At 42.8% G+C, this 19,501-nt stretch overlaps 1 protein-coding gene across 1 annotated transcript in view; it reads left to right on the forward strand.

Annotated features, from left to right (window-relative positions):
* THADA (THADA armadillo repeat containing) overlaps positions 1–19,501 on the forward strand; it is a 190,898-nt gene that overhangs the window by 85,371 nt on the left and 86,026 nt on the right. Inside the window, 1 exon segment of the mRNA XM_048483022.1 lies at positions 382–513. Within this exon segment, the coding sequence (XP_048338979.1) occupies positions 382–513 (132 nt within the window).

Consider the following 19,501-nt stretch of genomic DNA (forward strand, 5'->3'; position numbering starts at 1 on the left):
TCGAATTATTATGGACCATTACAGGTTGTATTATGTATTGTATTGATTTTATTGTTACTATCTCATTTTGAAGCTGCCCTGAGCTTGCAAGGGGAAGGGTGGCCTATAAGTAGAATGAATGAATGAAATTATGAAATGCTGATAGTGAGTTACTTCTTTATATGAAGAAAAAATGACTTGAAGTAGGATCACACAGTGCTTATTTGACTTATGGCATTCTTTTTTTAAAGTAGTAAAATTATTTTTATACATGGAAGACAATTACAAACATTTTCTAGTATGTGGTGTTCTTTGTTATGTACTTGAGTAGTTTAGTTGCAGACTTAGGCAGATAATTTTATGATACTTTTAACAAATCTCTCAATTATTTTTCTTACGCAGTGAAAGTGGTCGATTAAAGCTCCATCCAAGTTTGTTCCTTTTGCTTTTGATCTTGGGCAAACTGTACCCTTCACCAGTGGATGGAACTTATTCTGCCCTCAGCATGGCACCCTTCATCCCATTTATTTTGAAGTAAGTTGCATCTTTTACTTCACAAATATTTCTTCATTCAAATTGTGTCTATTATTTCATTATCACATTAGGACAACTGAAAAGCACAGATGGTTAAATAATAAAATTACGTATTTGCCTTTTTACTTTATTGCCACATTAATTTTAAGCACAATTGGGAATCATGTATGATTAAATCGTAAAATGATTTATTTGCCTTAGTGTAATTAAGGTTCTTTTGTAAGGCTGAATGGAACATAATTTTATAATGCTTTGCATAAATTTTTGTAAGAGAAAAGTGCAAAATTGGTATTTTGCTTGCAAAGTTTCAGTCTGATTATATATACAAACCTTTCTCAATTTTTCCTGTAAGAAAAGGATTAGTGTATACAATGGCATATACCAGGGGTCGGGAACCTTTGACATTCAAAGAGCCATTTGGACCCATTTTCCACGGGAAAGAAAACACATGGAGCCGCAAATACTTTTTGACATTTAAAATGAAGATAACAGTGCTTATTTTTTTTTTACCTTTACGCTTTGTACAAAACAGCTATAGTGTGTTGCTTGAAGAATCCATGAGCCAGCACCACTTTTCTCTCCCCTCCAACCTATACGACCCGGCCTGAGCCGGGCGCCTCTTTCTTTCTCTCCCCTCCCCTGCAGGGGAGGGGCTCCCACAAGCTCCCCGTAGGAACGGGGAGCGCGCAGTGGCGACCCGGCCGGAGGCGGGCGCCTCTTTCTTTCTCTCCCCTCCCCTGCAGGGGAGGGGATCCCACAAGCTTCCCGTAGGAACGGGGAGTGCGCAGCGGCGACCTGGCCGGAGCCGGGCACCTCTTTCTCTCCCCTCCCCCTCAGGGGAGGGGATCCCACAAGCTCCCCGTAGGAACGGGGAGCGCGCAGCGGCGACCCGGCCGGAGCCAGGCGCCTCTTTCTTTCTCTCCCCTCCCCCTCAGGGGAGGGGATCCCATAAGCTCCCCGTAGGAACGGGGAGCCCGCAGCGGCGACCTGGCTGGAGCCGGGCGCCTTTTTCTTTCTCTCCCCTCCCCCGCAGGGGAGGGGATCCCACAAGCTCCCCGTAGGAACGGGGAGCGCGCAGCGGCAACCCGGCCGGAGCCGGGCACCTCTTTCTCTCCCCTCCCCCACAGGGGAGGGGATCCCACAAGCTCCCCGTAGGAACGGGGAGCGCGCAGCGGCGACCCGGCCGCAGCCGGGCACCTCTTTCTCTCCCCTTCCCTGCAGGGGAGGGGCTCCCACAAGCTCCCCGTAGGAACGGGGAGCGCGCAGCGGCGACCCGGCCGCAGCCGGGCACCTCTTTCTTTCTCTCCCCTCCCCGTAGGAACGGGGAGCGCGCAGCGGCGACCCGGCCGGAGCCGGGCGCCTCTTTCTTTCTCTCCCCTCCCCCGCAGGGGAGGGGCTCCCACAAGCCCTGCTCCAGCTGCAGAGACACATGCACCTAGCTCACCTGAGCCCACATGTTAATAGAGATAGCGATGCAGGGGAGGGGATCCCATAAGCTCCCCGTAGGAACGGGGAGCCCGCAGCGGCGACCCGGCCAGAGCCGGGCACCTCTTTCTCTCCCCTCCCCTGCAGGGGAGGGGCTCCCACAAGCTCCCCGTAAGAACGGGGAGCGCGCAGCGGCGACCCGGCCGGAGCCGGGCGCCTCTTTCTTTCTCTCCCCTCCCCCACAGGGGAGGGGCTCCCACAAGCTCCCCGTAGGAACGGGGAGCGTGCAGCGGCGACCTGGCCCGAGCCGGGAGCCTCTTTTCTCTCCCCTCCCCTGCAGAAAGGGGCAGCCACGGCGGGAGCCGCACCACAAGCGGCAAAGAGCCGTTTGCGGCTCAGGAGCCGCGGGTTCCCGACCTCTGGCATATACATATGTGTCATGTTTCCCTCTGATAAGTGATAGTGGAAACCTCGCATGTGGTTCGTGATCGAGCCAAAATGTTCAGTGTATTTAATTTTCTTCATTATTTCATGTATTGTACTCTAGACCCTTGATTTAGTGTAGAGTCAGAGCATTTCCATTGCATACTACTGAGAAATTGCTCATTTTTTTTGTTGTACTTGACTGGTTAAAACTATAGTAAACATGTACAAAAATAATCTGGAATTGTTTGTTGTTCTAAGGAGATGAGGTTGGCATTCATTGTTGCTTTCAAGTAACTAGTCTGTATTTGGCTTTGTAGTCTATTCATAATAGTTTACTGGATTGGAAACATTCTAGTTAGGCATCAAATTCGTTCAGTTCAGCTGAAATGGAATTTTCCAATTAAGTGGGAGTTGAGTTGAAGTTGGCTTCATTGTGCTTAAATAAATTATAAAATGTGAGTCAGATTAAACTCTTACAGGAACAAATATCAATCTCCTATGTGGAAAGCACACTTGTTTCTCCCTGTCAAATGAACAGCCTCTTATCAGCCATCCACACTGCTATTAAAAGCATAGTTTAACTTAGTCTTCCAATTGGAAAACAATGTAATCAGGTGGTTCAGATGTAAAGCCAGATCATATTTTAGCATTGTGGGAATGAGTCTCAGGCTCATGTGTTACAAAACCCTTTGAAGGACTCTGTCTTCAGATCCCACTAAGCAGTACTATGAGTAAATGTTCAGCCTGTAAAAATTTCCCATGGGATTGTACGAAGTGATCTTCGCACACAGGGTGCCTTGACCAGAAGTGTTCCCCTTAAGTGGGGATACAGTCATCCAGGCTGGTTAGGTCACACCTCCTTTGTTCAGGCAGGGCTATGCAAATTTTTGCAAGGGATTCTAGATGAAGAGGGCTGAGCCTCTCCAGTCTGAATATCCCTGCTGTTCAGGACAGTTGCTATCACTATAACTGTTGTGGGCCAGCCCCTGGAGAGTGATGAGTCCTCAGCGGATTAGCAGAGCCCAGAAAGCCCAGACCAGGTTGGGAACCAACAAGGACTGGGTTTGGAGCAGCCACAGCCCCTGCAGACTCTACAGGCTGAACAACAGGCAGGTCAGGATTCAGAACCAGAGATGCCTCCAGAACCAGGCTGTGTATCCAGCCCTGCTCCAGCTGCAGAGACACATGCACCTAGCTCACCTGAGCCCACATGTTAATAGAGATAGCGATGCAGGGAGGTTTTGCAAGTTAAGCAAAGAAGCGTGTGCCTGATAGCTCAAAGAAGAAGGAGGAAGGAGGAAGCAGAGTCTTCACAGGATGAAGTCTGAAGTGCTAGAAGACCCTATATTAAGCAGGTTCACAGAGCATACTGGTCTGGATGCAACGAAGCATGTGACTGCTGCAACTCATCCTCTGACTTGTTGATTCTGTGCATTCTGAGCCTCGGATTGGACTTCTGATGCTGAAATCTGCCTGGTAGCCCAAGCTGGGACAATAGCTCTTAGAACTAAAAGGAGAGGAAACTGAAACTCTTTGAGTTTTCACAGCAGAGTTCTTTCTTTCTTTCTTTCTTTCTTTCTTTCTTTCTTTCTTTCTTTCTTTCTTTCTTTCTTTCTTTCTTTCTTTCTTTCTTTCTTTCTTTCTTTCTTTCTTTCTTTCTTTCTTTCTTTCTTTCTTTAATATACCTCCCTCCCTCAAGGGGCTCAGGGCGGTTAACGACAAGTTATTAAAACACAATAAATAATTAAAACAATCAACCCTTCCCACAGATTAAGAACCATTTACTTTTGATGGTGTCAGATTTCTTCTCTCCCCCTTCTTTCGCCCACAGGAAGCCAGATGTTATTATAGCTTTATAATTCTCAATTAGATGTTACCCCGGCTGACCAAATGCCTGGCGGTACAGGTCCGTTTTGCAGGTCCTGCGGAAACTGTGTATATTCCGCAGGACCCTGATCTCACCTGGGAGCCTGTTCCACCAGGTACGGGCCAGGGCTGTAAAAGCCCTGGCCCTTGTAGAGGCCAGCCGGATCACTTTGGGGCCAGGGACCACTAACAGGTCTGCCTCTGAGGAGCGAAGGGGCCTTGCGGGGCAATATAGGGAGAGACGGTCCTTTAGGTATGCAGGTCCAAGTCTGCGAATGGCTTAAAAGGTCAATACCAGAATTTTAAACATGACCTGGTACTCGATCGGCAACCAGTGCAGTTGATACAGGACCGGCGTAATCCTGTTCCTAAGCGTAGTTCCCGAAAGGGGACTGCATTTTGTACGAGCTTTAATTTCCAGATCATGGCTAAAGGTAAGCCCGCGTAAAGCGAGGTACAGTAGTCCAACCTAGAGGTGACTGTGGCATGAATCACAGTGGCCAGATCAGGACGGGAGAGATACGGGGTCAGTTGCCATGCCTGCCACAGGTGATAGAAAGCTGCCTGAGCCGTCTGGGCCACCAACGTTAAAGATGGATCCAGATCTACCCCAAAGCTCTTGGCAGTCGAGGCAAGCTTTAACACCTCACCATGCAGCGTAGGCAGGCCAAAGGCCTCCGGACACTCCCCCCAGCCCAGCCACAGGACCTCCATCTTTGCAGGATTTAACTTCAGCCGGCTAGCATTCAACCAACCAGCCACGGCATCTAGACAACGCTGGAGAGCATCGGGCCGCAGTCGGGTGGCCCTCCATTGTGAACAGGAGCTGGGAGTCATCCACATATTGGTGGCACTGCAGCCCAAAACTCCGAACCAGACTTGCTTGGGGGTGCATGTAGATGTTAAAAAGCATCGGGGAGAGTATCACTCCTTGCGGCACCCCACATACAATGGGGCGACGTTCGGAGATCTCACCCCCCAATGCTACCTGCTCTCCCCGGTCTTGGAGAAACAAGGTTAGCCAATTCAAGGCTAAACCCCGAACTCCAATCCCAGCGAGGCGGTGGACCGAAAGGTCATGATCTACTACATCGAATGCTGCTGTGAGATCTGACAACACCAGCAGTGCCGAACTGCTTCTATCCAAGTGCAGCCAGAGTTCGTCCACAACGGCAACCAACACCGTCTTGGTCCCATGACCAGTGGAAGCCGGACTGGAAGGGATCCAATGCGTTTGTTTCATCCAGGAATCACTGGAGCTGATCTGCCACCGCTCACTCAATTACCTTACCCAGAAATGGATGAGGACAAGTCTAAGAAGTCAGTAGGGTCTTCTTAGGTTCTGAAAAAAAGGAAAATGGAAGAAAAATCCTCCCACTTACAGAACTCTGGGCTCAGAAGTGATGCCTTAATGGTCTCGGATTCAACAGGGAGAGGACACCCAGAAATCACACAAATACATGTCACTCCCTCGGACCCCTTTCAGGGACCTTGTGGTGAGTTGGCAAATTTCCCACATCCTGGGACAAGTGCCTTGGCTGATTAGCCATTAAGGATAAATCCTCCCACTCAGGCATGTGGTTCTGGGCGTGATTATATGAAGGGCAAACCTGAATAGGAAGAGAAGAACTATAGCTGTGGAAGCAGAAGCCCTTCAGGACCACGTCAGGGACATGGGAGTGAGCTGACAGATTCCATATGTCCTGGGATGAGCTCCCTGGGCCTACAGCTGTGGCCAGTGTTGGCTGTGTTGAGTCCTCTGCCTCTGGACCCTTTGGGAGCAGAACCTTTCACAGCAGTGAGACCTCCAGAATTGGAGGCCAGTGGGGGTGCAAGAGCAGGTTCTAATACCCTAGGATCCCCCTTTTACTCAACCACAAAATTGGATTCCTTCTTGATAGCCTGTGACTGCAAACAGCATGGTGGGCATGGCTCTCTTCCTGCCCGATCCTGGCCACCACTGACCTGCTGCAGTGGTGCAGTTTCCCCCTGTTAGGGCCCTATCAAGGCAATCTCCATGGAGTTCAAATTCAGTCCGGAACTTGCCTCCATGGAGATTGCCTTGGGCCATAGGGTCCTTACAGGGGGAATCTGCACCACTGCAGCAGGTCAGTGGTGGCCAGGATCGGTTCCCATTAGCATCCTCCACCCTATGGCAGCAGTACATTTGGCAGGAATTCAATGATCATAGCCCCGCTTCTCCAGGAGGAGCCTGCAAAATAGTCTCTACAAAGAGATGAAGTAGGTGCCCAACAGTACCTCTGAGGGGGGCAGGAATAGCAAAGTGGAAGTTAATCTACCTCTGTATCATCCAGTTGGAGAAGGAGGAGCCCAGTGGCCTTCTTCCAGAAAATAACCTAGAAGACCCCTCAGGGTTTTGATACAGAAGATTTCATTTGTGTCAGGTCTTCCATTCCTGTGGGATCTGGTAAGGAGGAGGGTGTGTGGTCTGGCTAGGACTCAGACCCCAGGATGATTCAAGCACCCTTCTCACTAGACACAGTGTGTAACAAACTTCTCTCTGTGATACACCTCTGAAGATGTCAGCCACAGATGCAGGCGAAATGTTAGGAACAAGATCTACCAGAGCACGGCCATGCAGCCCAGAAAACCCACTACAACCAGTTGAATCTGGCCGTGAAAGCCTTCGACAGCATATCAAAAAGATGTTGTTGACCTTGGTTTAGTAGTTGGAAGTTATTTTTAAAACCACACACTTTAAAAAAAAGGCAAGTTGCAGCTTTGACATCTATGCCGGGAGAACAAACTGGGGACCAGCTATCGAAACAGACTAAAAAAAGTTGTGAAGGGAGTGACTCAGATTAGGCCACCTGTAGGACATAGGTTATCTTTTTGGAGTTGGGCTAAGGTGCTAAAGGCACTCACAGGTTCTCCCTTTGAGAGAAGGCATCAGTTAAGCACCTATTTGGAAGTCAGCATTCTTTGTTGCTTTCACATCAGCCATCAGGAGGGAGATGTGTGACATCCAGAGGAATGCTGTACTAGTAGACGGATCTGTTCTTTGCCCTAAGGTGGAAAATTCCCCCTTCTATCTATAACAGACTAACCTTATTCTGGCTAGGCCCAGCCATCCTAAGAATAGGAATGGCATAAGTCGGACATAGGAAGGGGGCCCAAGAGCTGCATCAAGGTTACTGAGACCTGTAGAAAGTCTGATGTCCTCCTTGTGTTGTTCAGGCCCAATAGATTTGAGTTGAAGGCCTCTAAACATTCCATCATGAGAGGTTAAACCTATATCCATCTTGCTTATTGCTGAGATTTGTGACTCTTTCTTATTCATAACAGTTTCAGATTTTTGGGCAAGTCAATAGTATTACCATAAATAAAGTGGCATATTGTGGAGCCCTATGAGTTAATTGACATTTTCCAGGGAAGCTTTTGAGAAATTCTATCGGAACTGTACCAACCATATCAATCTGGGCATGGACCACTCCATGCAGGAAGTTCACTTTCTAGACACGACTATGTGACTGCTTGATAAACATGTAAACACCACTTTTATGCTGAAAATGCGATTAGTATTCTTTTACCTGCATGCTTGTAACTACCATCTGGAATATACTGTAGTCACTATTATCTGTAAATAAATGCTGAGATACAAGTACATCTGTAGCAGTCTTTTGGGCCAGGAACAGGTACGCTAGTTAGGACAAAATTGCAAGGACTGCTGACTGTTTTCAGGCTTTTGATGCTTTAATTTCTGTAACTATTATAACTTTGGCATTTAGAAGGAATTGACTTTGCTTTGACTTTGAAAACTCCAGCTGTTAAAGAGTGTTAAGAGGTTTATTCTTGAAAGTCATACAAAACTATTCATGTTTAAATAGCCCTTTGGGTGTGATTGGTCCAATATTGAACAAATAGTTTTAAATTACATGATGTCATGCCTGAAACATTTTTTTAAACCTTGAAATCAGTAACTCTGCCAATATTGTTAGAAATACAAATATGAGTAATAATGTCTTTTGGTTCTGGTGGCATAATTTAATTGGCTATCTGTTGGCCAAGGCAAAGCCATATCTTACCCCTGAAAGATGTTCAAATAATAGCATTTAAGTTCAACTTTATTTGTTGAACAAATTTATTTGTTGAACAACTTTATTTGTTGTCCAGAATTAGAATCAACTCCTGCTGAGAGAGGTTTTTGATAAGTAAAGCAAACATTACTTTCCTGATGTTAAGAAGGCTATTCTGAGCAGAATTACATCATTGTAAGTACAGAGGGCTTAAAAGGCTATAAGTATGACATTGAAAATTACTTAACATTACTTCTGTGATAAATATATCCCAACAGACATATATGTTTATTCTATATGTCCATGTTCTATGTTTAGTTTTGCTGAATTTTTTACAGAGCACTTTTGTTGGTCTTCATTCGAAAATTAGTGAACTGTTCTTCCTCTCTTCTGCCAGTTCTTTACTTCTTTCCTCTTATTGTTTTCCCTGAATGTTAGTTTTACTAACGGGGAAATAAAATTATCATGCTTACTAAAGTTATGAAACAATGTCTTACCTTTTCAGTTCCAGTTACATTTATGGCACTGGAGAATCCCATGGGTGTACACCATACAATTGCACCTGAGTAAAGGGGGCACTCATTCTAAGAAGCAGGAAGATGCATTGGCTTCTTGAATATGATTTCATTATGCTTGAAGAAAGACAGTGGCATTCCAAGGCATATTCAAGAGATGTTCTTGTTGATAAGGAATTTGTATTAAATGGCATGTAATTCTAGTTTAGGGGGTTACACCTTTTTAAAAAGTGAATATTTAAATGTACTGTCAAAGGCTTTCATGGCTGAAATCAGCGGGCTGGAATCAATGGACTGCTGTTGGTTTTCTGTGTTGCCATTATCTGGCAGTTTTTGTTTTTAGCATTTTGCCTGCATCTATGGGTGCCATTGATGCAGGTGAAATGTTAGGAGCAAAAACTACCATATCATGGTCACACAGCCTGGAAAACCCCACAACAGCCTATATATTTATTTTGGAGTGTAGAGGCCCACCAGGGTACTTGGGAAAAGCTAAAACCAACTGCTCTTATGAATTTCAAGTCGTTCATGTTTGTAGTACAATCATTTTTTAAGATTTCTCAAAATGGCTGGCTTATTATGAAGGTGGCATGTTTGCTTCAAAATATCTTTGTTTATCCACAGTTCTTTCTTTTTGTTAGCAAAAAAGTATGCATTCATGAGTAAATTATAGGGCTGTGATGATGCAACATTAACTTCATGAACAATACATTTTAATGAGATCTAAGGACATGTAAATTCCAATGATTTAACTTCAGAACATTCTTGGGCATAATGATATGTTCCATGCAGCATTGTGTTGTTTTGGAATTGGGGTAAATGTCAGAAACCATTTTCTATGCGGTTTCTCTGGAGAGACCCTAACTTTAAGCCTGTTAATACCTCTAGGCCTCTCTCATCTTCATATGGGCTCAACCATATGGGCTTAACCATGTGGTCAGTGGCCACAGATTACTGCCCTCACAGTAAGTTCTACTGTTTTACTTGTCTTACTTATTTAACATCATGCTGTCAAACTAGTAAAGTAAGACGGCATAATGGGAAAGAAACATGGGAAAAATAGAATGTGCGTGTTGAAGAGCTTTCAAGGCTGAGCTTTCAAAAGCTGGTAAAAGTATATGTATGTATGTATATTCCAAAAAAAGGCATAGGATTGCAGTAATAACCAGGCATCTTGTTTATGTCACATGTAGACAACAGTAAGTACTGTAACCTGAATAAGAAAAAGTCAACTGCTAGTAATGTGTGTGTTTTCTCTACAGCCATTGTTTTATGTGTGGGTGTGTCTGTGTGGTATGAGTTAATAAATTTCTTGCAATTCCATTTGATTACACCAAGGTTATGACTAGCACAGAACTGTTTGTTTGTTTTGCTTCAAGTTAGTTTCAAATTGGCAGGAAGATTCATTATTTGGAACAATATTTGCTAAATAGAAGAATTTGTAGTGAGCCCCATCTTGCTTCCACAGATTGCTAAACAAAGCTAATTGAAGTAAGTGAGTATGCAGAAATCACCAGTGTGAAATACAATAAACATGTAATTGAAATAAACAGTGCCACCAGGATTGATGATGACTGCAGTGTATGTTGGGAAAATACTTCTCTAAGGCATTAAGTCCGTGAACAGAGTATGGCTTTTCATCTCATTGAGATAACTTTTCTTAAAATGTCATGCCCAAGTGGGCAGAGAACCATCTCTGCTTTCTGTTTGCTTAATAAAGGACCACTTCAAATAACAGCCGAATTCCTCTCCATACTGAAACTGCACTTCAAATGCTGCTCTTGAGTGAGAAGAAAAATATGTGGTTTTCAGTGTGATCTCTTTGGAAATAGACATACATTTTGTCATTTTGCAGGGGGAGTAGGCATAGGACTAGGTTACATGTGTACCAGATTTTTTGAAGGAAAGATCTTGCTTCAATATTTGTCCTTACCAGAATTTCACACACACCTGGAGTTGTGTAGAGGTACTTCTCACCATTTGAGAATCTAGGGCCTTAGATATAAGGTAAAATATTTCATCTCCCTAGGTATGGGATACTTATTCTGTATCCCTAAAAAATCTACTTTGGTAATCAGATTTGGAAAATGAATAGACCCCAAAGAAGATTATAGAAATAAAAAAATTGGGAGATTCATTGAGCATGCTACTAGGTACAAAGAAAAAATGTACTTCATTAAGTATTTCCCTTTCTGCAGTTCAGCAATGGAACATCTGCAAAGGCACTGGAGAGGAAATATATGAAAAGGAAGGAAATGGAATTTTGTCATTTTTATCCAAGATACCAGTTTAAATTTCTGTTTCAATTCTATTGGGGGGAAATGATCCCCAAAACTTCAGTTTTCCAAATATTAAAAGTTGGGGTTGAGAATGGGGAAAGATATGAAACACCACAGACAAATTGACCTCATTAAGTTTGAAAAATACATGAAGCAAAGGCTGTAGAATATTGAAAACATTGTCACCCGCCCCCCCCACCCCCGGGCCACTATTTAAAGACATTTTGATTCTCCTTGTTAAGGGATACAAAATGCAATTCGTGCATTTTCCAGTTTCTGGGAAACTTTATACATCAATGAAAAAAATTGTAACAGCTGGTAAAATAGTGTAGCAGGTGGTAATTTTCAGAAAGGGGGCAGAGCCATTCCCCATTTCTTATGTGCATTGTAAAGCAGCACTGGCAGCAGTGGGCCAATATATTAGCACAGAGCCTGGCTGAGCACCAGCCAACAGCACCCTATATTGAGTAGGTTACTTTTTGCCATTCAACAGTTGCTTGTCTGCATGTATAGATGTTATTTTCCCCAATGCTTTTGCAAATTCTCACAACTAAAAGCACAGGGCCTCTTTATCCATGACTATACTGTACTCTCATCTGGCTTTATGAGCCATTGTTGGTAAACTTATTTGAGCTTATATTTTTTTAAGATGAATTTTAAACATAACTTTGTGGTAACTAAGTATTAGCAGTTCTTCTTTGATAGATTTGGCATGTTTTGTTGTCATCTGGATTATTAGTTCTGTTTTTCCTAGCCAGTACATTCTGATCTGTGACACTTGACACTGCTTCATGCTAATTGTGTTGGAATGTAGTTTATTGCTATTGCAGTGGCATAGATCTGTATGGTCCCATTTTGGTGCAATGCTATTTAGAACTGGAATATAAAGGGTTGTATACTCTACTTGTGCAAGGTATGATTGTTTTCCCAACTTCTCCTCCCCCTGGCAGTTCCTTCCCAGACCAGTCACAGGACATGCAGGGCCATGCTAGTCCTTGGAATGTAGTGGTTGGAGGACAAAAATCACTCCTTTCTGCCTTCTCTTCCAACACAGCTCCCCCTGTTTTCTAGCAAAAGCACATTAATAATTGACTTCCATTATGCCTCATTTATTGAGACAAATCACCAGGGGTAGCTGTGTAAGTCTGTCTATAGCAGTGAAAAAGAACAAGAGTCCAGTAACACCTTAAAAGACTAAAATAATTTCTGGCAGCATATGAGCTTTTGTGAGTTACAGGTCACTTCTTCAGATATCACATTCATTTCATTCATTCTTTATTCATTGTTTTTGTTGGTAAAACTGATTAGAGATTATGTTGGGTCTGAAGCTTGGATTCAACTATTTATGAAGCCTGGCTGTTCCTCTTCTTTTTCCAGGTGCTTGTGTTGGACATATAATCTACCGGTAGTGGGAATTCTGCCATTTTCTGTTTTTAGTAGTAGACTGCTACTATATTAAACTGTACTTGAAATTCCATTTTGACAAGCTGTTTGCTGATTAGCATGGTGGAGTCAACCTTTGGGGTGCAGGGTGGGGAACAAGCCCCCAAATTAGAAATTTGTAGTAGACTTAATAACTCTGCCTACGTTTTCACTGTGAGTCATACTTTTCATCGTATCCTGATTATACCTTCCCTAGTTCATGGAACCGAATTAGTTGAATCTGAGTTTTCAGTATGTTTTCATTTTAATATGGATTATTTATTTTAATTTTACTTTATCATACTTCTATCCCACCTATTCCTGGCCAAGGCCAGGCTCAGGGAAGTTTTCAATAAGATTAAAACTGTCAATAACATATAACATTAAAAACAGATCTAACATTTAAAACCTGCCATTTATGATCGTGCCTGTACAATAAAGTCCCAGCCTAAGAATTCAATCTACCACTCATCCTGACATGAATCGATTTCTGTTTTGCATGAGGGGGAAAGGGGAGGAGTGTGCCAGTTAACAATGTGCCAGGTAAGGTTTATATCATTCTCCTTTCCTTCATTTCATCCTCCTAACAATCCTGTGTGGTAGAACAGACTGAAAATATGTGACTGACAGATGGTCACTCAACAGGCTTCTGTAGGAAAATGGGGATTCACACTTGAGGCTCCAGTTATCCTGTTATTTCAACTACTGCACCACACTGGTTTGGTAAATTCTTTGTTACCTGTTTTTTTCCTGTATGACAAATAATTGGCCTGCCTATTTCCTGAAATGCCGGTATTTTGAAAGGAGGAGCCTGGGGTGAAAATGCAAAAAAAAAAGAAAGGGGGGGGGGCACTTAGCCGTGTGGGTTTTCCACACTGATCTGTTGTCTAGTACAAATATAAGACATCTTTATTGAAAAAAAATAATTAGTGAATTTAAAATGTCCTGGATTGCTTACAAGAGTATTTCTGCCTCTAAATTAGTTTCTTACCCATTACATGAAGGAAGAACAGCAAACCTTCTCTCCTCCAACAAAAACATTCTCTGCTGTTGCTAGGGTTTCAGGAAAGCCGTCTACTTTGGGTTTTATAACATTCAGGAGTGTCCTAGTTTTAAAGTTCAGTCTGACTATGCAGAGGTTAAATACTTAGAGTCCAAACAGTGGGAATGCTTATTTGAATAATACAATTTATAATACTGCCTCAAGATTTTTCCAGCTGTTGCATGATATAGCTTGTATATTTTGTTTTGTTTATATAGCATCAGAAGACAAATCCTTTCAGATTAATTTGAAGGGGGAAACCCCCACTACTCCAATTAAAATGAGAAGAAAGATCACAGAGAGATTTCATTGTAATCCTGCTTGTTAAATACAGACTCTTTGCTGGTGTGTTGTTTATTTTTTAACTTGAAGGAGCTACATTTCACTTTGGAATACATGCAAACATAGTTAGCTTGATTGCTGCCGGCACTTTTTAATCTTGGGAGACTTTATTTGACAAGTCAAACGATTTCCCATGTTTATTGTGAACTGCCTGGAGGAAATAGTATTTTTATAGACAGGAACTCCAGAATCAGATACAGTATTGTTGAAGGCCGCCTTTGTGATTGCAATAACAAGGAAGCAAGAATTGGCACCCAAACCTGGAGTTTTATGACTTGTTTACATCTGCTGGACTATTGTGTTTCAATGCCTTTCTCCTACTTTTCTTCAATAAATCTTTAGTGGATAAACTTACTGACAACAGGTAATGGTTGAATGACATACAGTAGCAATCAAAGAGTGTAATTGTTTAACGGAACAGTGTTTTCTCCCCCTTTATTTGCTTCACTGGAGCCTAAATTTTAGCGGAAGAGTTGCACTTGGTGTCAAAATTTCTGTTATGTTTTAAGATAAACAGTACCAAACAGCATAGGTAACAGTTTTCTGCTTCTGTATTTAACTGTAATGAAGGGAGCCAAACTGTGGACTTACCAGACTAACAACAAAGGAATCAGTGAGACCTGGAAAAATTATCAGTGGGAGTCTACATGTCAGTCTGGAGCTATGGAGGATGAAAAGGTTCTTCCTGGTTTTTGGGGGGGAAGTTGCTCACAGACAGGGGAGCAGAGTAGGATCAAGGTTCTACAGAAAGGTTCTACAGGTGAGAAGGCAGAAAAAGTAATCCTGCCACAGAATTACCACTTAATTCACCCTTCAAGTTTCTTTTGGTATGAAGAAACACTCAAGGCGCCTGGGTGATATGAAAGGGAGGGGTCTTCAGACAAGAGCTCTTCACCCAAGGGTAAGAGAAGGACCGAGATTGTTTCTGCACACTGTTCTTCCAATACACATGGAAAGGATACATTTTCATTCTTCCACATAGCATTGTGTTCTCTGGCTTTTCTACAATTTTTCCTAAGCCAGTGTGGTGCAGTGGTTAAGAGCAGGTGCACTCTAATCTGGAGAACCGGGTTTGATTCCCTGCTCTGCCACTTGAGCTGTGGAGGTTTATCTGGGGAACCAGATTAGCTTGTGCACTCCAACACACGCCAGCTGGGTGACCTTGGGCTAGTCACAATTATTCGGAGCTCTCTCAGCCCCACTCACCTCACAGGGTGTTTGTTGTGGGGGGGGGGGGGTGAGGAGATTGTAAGCCCCTTTGAGTCTCCTTCAGGAGAGAAAGGGGGGATCCAAACTCCTCTTCTTCTAATCTAAACCTTCTTTATAAAGATTGTAACCAAGCCAGTCTGGCCATATTGACACATTTTTCTCTGCCTCAGTTTCCCATGGTGGCTTCTTCTCACCATCAGAGGACTTTTCTTTAAAAACAAAAGCCCCCTGTTAGCATGGGTGGGAATAGTTTCTCCAGGGGAGTAGGGCAGGGAACAATTCTGAGAAAACCATTACCTATCTGTGTTTAATGGGCAGAAGCAATGAGAAAACCTAAGGAATCACTGTTATATGGAAGTCACCAAATAGTGTAGCTGGGACCATCTTTGCTTAGGCTGGGATTTCCATCAGCCTTCATACCAAAAGGCTTGAAATGTGTCATTTGAAGCCTGGAAAGATTACATTAATGTATAAAGCAACCTACCTCTGAAAAGGTAGACTTGAGCTCCAACAGCTTTGAGCCAGTCAGGGAGTTAATAAGTTGCTTAACAAAGTATTACTGCTGTATATAGTTTTACTTTTCAGTGTGTATTAAAAGGAATACTACTTGAAGATATTGTTTTGGTAATAAAAATGTTTTATGAGGAAATGAAACATCACTTCAAGAGGTCAAAGAAAAAAGAATAGGGTTTTTTTTTGCCTTATCAAACTAATATTTAGGGTTTTTCTTCTATCTCAGCTACTGGTATTGTGTGATTTAAGCAGTTTTATGCTAGTTTCTTGAATCTAGTCAGCCCACTTTCCCCAGCAGTCTGAATGTATCCTGGCAACTTTTGTGTTCTGGCTACTTTTCATCCTGTTCTTTTCTACTCTGGCCTGTTCTACTCTCATCTGAAGAGTGTAAACATGCTGAGTCTCTGGAAAGAGAAATCATCAGACTGTGTGTGTGTGTGTGTAGTGGTAGCCATTTATGAGTAGAGAAACCGTTGGCAGGGATCACAGTAAGTAAACCCTGTTTATTTACATACACTCCAAATCTTTACTCTGAGGCAGTTTTCATTTTTTAAAATAAAACAATAACGACAGTGCTTCCAATCACATTGTGTGAATGTAAACTAACTTCAGATCTTTTTTTCCTTTTGCATTTGGTGGACAGTCTCAAAACGGCAGTTGGCATTGCAGGATCTGCCCCCACACTACGATCACGAACACCCCTGGACAAATTGTTACTGTTGTCCTATCACAGCTCAAACTGAAATGAGATAGGGCTAACCTGCACAATCCTGATCAGAGCAGAAAGGGTGTAAGCATTGCCATAGACCTAGCATGAAGGGCAGCTCTCGTAATTGCTCCAACCACCAGTGCAGAAAATATTGCTGTCTGTCCACACAGCTGCAGTTCAGCTCTTCATTTCCTGGTCTTCAGACTGTTTCAAGCCATAGTTCCAGGAATGGGCAAGCATGTTAATATACTTCCTGACAGTGAGAATTTTTTCAGCACTTTGTAGGTGCAGTTAGCATGCCATTTATAGTGCTTTCTGATGGGAGTTCTGCCATCACTAAAAAGATTCCCCTTTTACTCTGCAATTAATTAGTGGAAATTAATGGTATAAAGGAATCAAACCAATTTGCCACGAGGGAAAAATCCACAGGGGAGTTCAAAATAATTGTTATAGTCATTGATTTTTCTAAATCTGATGACTGAAAATAGATGAATATGGAAAACATACCACCCTCATCTACATATTTTTGTTTGCACAGTATTAAGTACTTTATAATTAATGCAGTTTAGCTTGAATACGTTACATGTGTATAAATACGCACATATGTGCACTTAGTCTGTGTAATAAGCAGTTACTTCTAAATGCTTCTGTTTAAAATTATCTTTAGTGAAGCACAACATAAATCAATTTACTTAGTATTGGACCTATAATCTGTATTTGATTATGTTACTAGAATAAAACTAATGTAATTAAATTAAATTAAATGGAATGAAGTTCTCAAGTAGGAGACAAAAAACAGCCTGTGAATCATGTTTTTGGAAAGTACCTTTGCACAAAGTATCAAGCAGTCACAAACACTGGCTGTGTTCCCATTTTCCATTCTTTCTCCTGAACTGAGGCCAAATTCTTTTGGGAAATCATCATTTTGTAAAAAGGTTGTGAAAAGAAAGTGGTTCATTCTTGAGCATAACATTACTGCTAATTAGAAACTAAACAGCTGCAACAATGTCAGAGTTAATTGCATTTGAAAAGAACCACATATGCATGAGTGTTTGTTCAGTTTACATAAAGAACGATGAAGCACAAACATGGGGGCATTTGCAAACATATTATTTCGTTCTGTACTGTGGTTATTGTCTAAGTGGATCTGCAATTTCCAATTCCATCCTTTCTTTGAAAGTGATGACCTTATCTCAGCTATCCATGCTATAGGCCCCCCACATCTAGGTTAGATCTGGTATTTAATAAGGGGCTGTTCTAATGAATATTTGAAAGCACTGTAGACAGGACAGGAAGGGATAAGTTGGGAGAGTTGTTGTTTTGTATGCTAAAGAGCATAGAGTCAAATATTAGGGAAATGAACTCCTTCACAAAATTGTTATGGGTCCTAATAATTATTTAAGAGTGGGGGTGTACTATTGCCTCTCTTTGGGCTGATCTCAAGATGGAGAAAGAAATAAGGCTGGTGGCTAAAGCAAAAAATGTTGTGATACTAGGAGACTTCAGTTGCCCTCAGATTGGTTGGTCAAATGTACTCAAATCAATCATGCTGTAGAAATGAGTTTCTTAGACCTAATAAATTACTTTGCTGGAGCAGTTGGTCACAGAGCCATCCAGAGCAGACTTGGTTCTGAACAGGGCTTGTTAATGGAATGTTACCCCTCTAGTCAAAAACAGCAACATTTGATTTCAAAAGGTGGAATGTCACAGAAGTGAAGGGACTAGTTTAGTAAGAAGCAGAAAGGCAAACACAAGAGAGTCAAATCCTTATGCCTGGAAGTTGTTTAAAACCACACTAAGGATACTGCCAAGTCTAGCGGGATGGTTAATGATGCAAGTCAAAGAAGCCATAAAAGGCCAAAGGGCTTCTTTTTAGAAAGTGGAGCTCTTCCCGCAGTGAAGTGCACAGAAGGGAAATGAGGATGTGACAAAATCCCCTGTAAGTTCATAATTAAACAATCAAAAAGAGAAACTGAGGAACAGATTGCTAAAAGCATCAAGACCAGCAGTAAGTTTTGTAAAAATATATCTGGGGTAGGAAACCAGCAAGAGAGGCAATTTGGATGACCAAGAAATAAAGGTTTTCTAAAGGAAGATGTGGAGGGACTAAATTAATTCTTTGCATCTGTGTTCACTGTGGAAAGTTTGGGACATGTACCCAAGTCAGACAAGCTATTTTCAGAAAGGGAAAGTAAAGCACTGAGTCAAATTGAGGTGATAAGAGATAAAGTTCTAGACCAGAGATTCTGAACCGCTTTGAACTTCTGGGCATGAATGGAATTCTGACAGAGGACCCACAAAATAATTGTGGTTTAAAAACATTAGATGAGTGCCATGGTACCCATAAGCATCACTTACTGGGGAAATTAATAATCAAGTAGTATTTGGGTCCTTATGGCATGCCGTCAAGGGTTGTTAGGAAACTCAGATATGAAACTGTTGATCTACTAATCTGTATCTATTTGTCACTAAAATCAGTCCCTGCATCAGAGGATTGGAGAGTTGCCAGCATTACACCATTTTTTTAAAAAAAAGGGATTAGAGGGAAACCAGGGAATTTCAGGCCAATTAGCCTAATGTTTCTCCAAGGCAAATTATTAGAAAGTGTAATAAAAGATAGAATTGTTAGACATGTAGAGAAACCAAGCCTGTTGAGGGAAAATCAACATGACTTCTGGAAAGAGAAGATCTGCTTAAACAACCTTTTCAAGTACTGTATATAGTCGTGTATAAGCCGACCAGTGTATAAGCCGAGGCACCTAATTTTACCACCAAAACCTGGGAAAACTTATTGACTCGCGTATAAGCCAAGGGTGGGAAGCTGGGGTTTGAGGAAGCCCAGCCAGCCAGCAGGCAGAGGGGGCTCCTTATTTGGGCAGTGACAGCTGGGCGGGCTTCCTCAAACCCAGCCGGGAGGCAGAGGGAGCTCCTTATTTGGGCAGCGACTCCCCCGATGTCACTGCCCAAATAAGGAGCTCCCTCTGCCTGCCAGCTGGGTGGGCTTCCTCAAACCCAGCCAGGAGGCAGAGGGAGCTCCTTATTTGGGCATTGACTCCCCCTGATGTCACTGCCCAAATAAGGAGCTCCCTCTGCCTCCGGGCTGGGGTTTGAGGAAGCCCAGCCAGCCAGGATGCCTCTGGGTTCCCCCTTCACCCTCCGAGGAGGGAAGCAACAAGCGGCTTGAGCAGCCGCAGGGAGGTCGT

This window comes from Sphaerodactylus townsendi, linkage group LG01 (assembly GCF_021028975.2).
Source record: "Sphaerodactylus townsendi isolate TG3544 linkage group LG01, MPM_Stown_v2.3, whole genome shotgun sequence".
In the NCBI taxonomy this organism is placed as follows: Eukaryota; Metazoa; Chordata; class Lepidosauria; order Squamata; family Sphaerodactylidae; genus Sphaerodactylus; species Sphaerodactylus townsendi.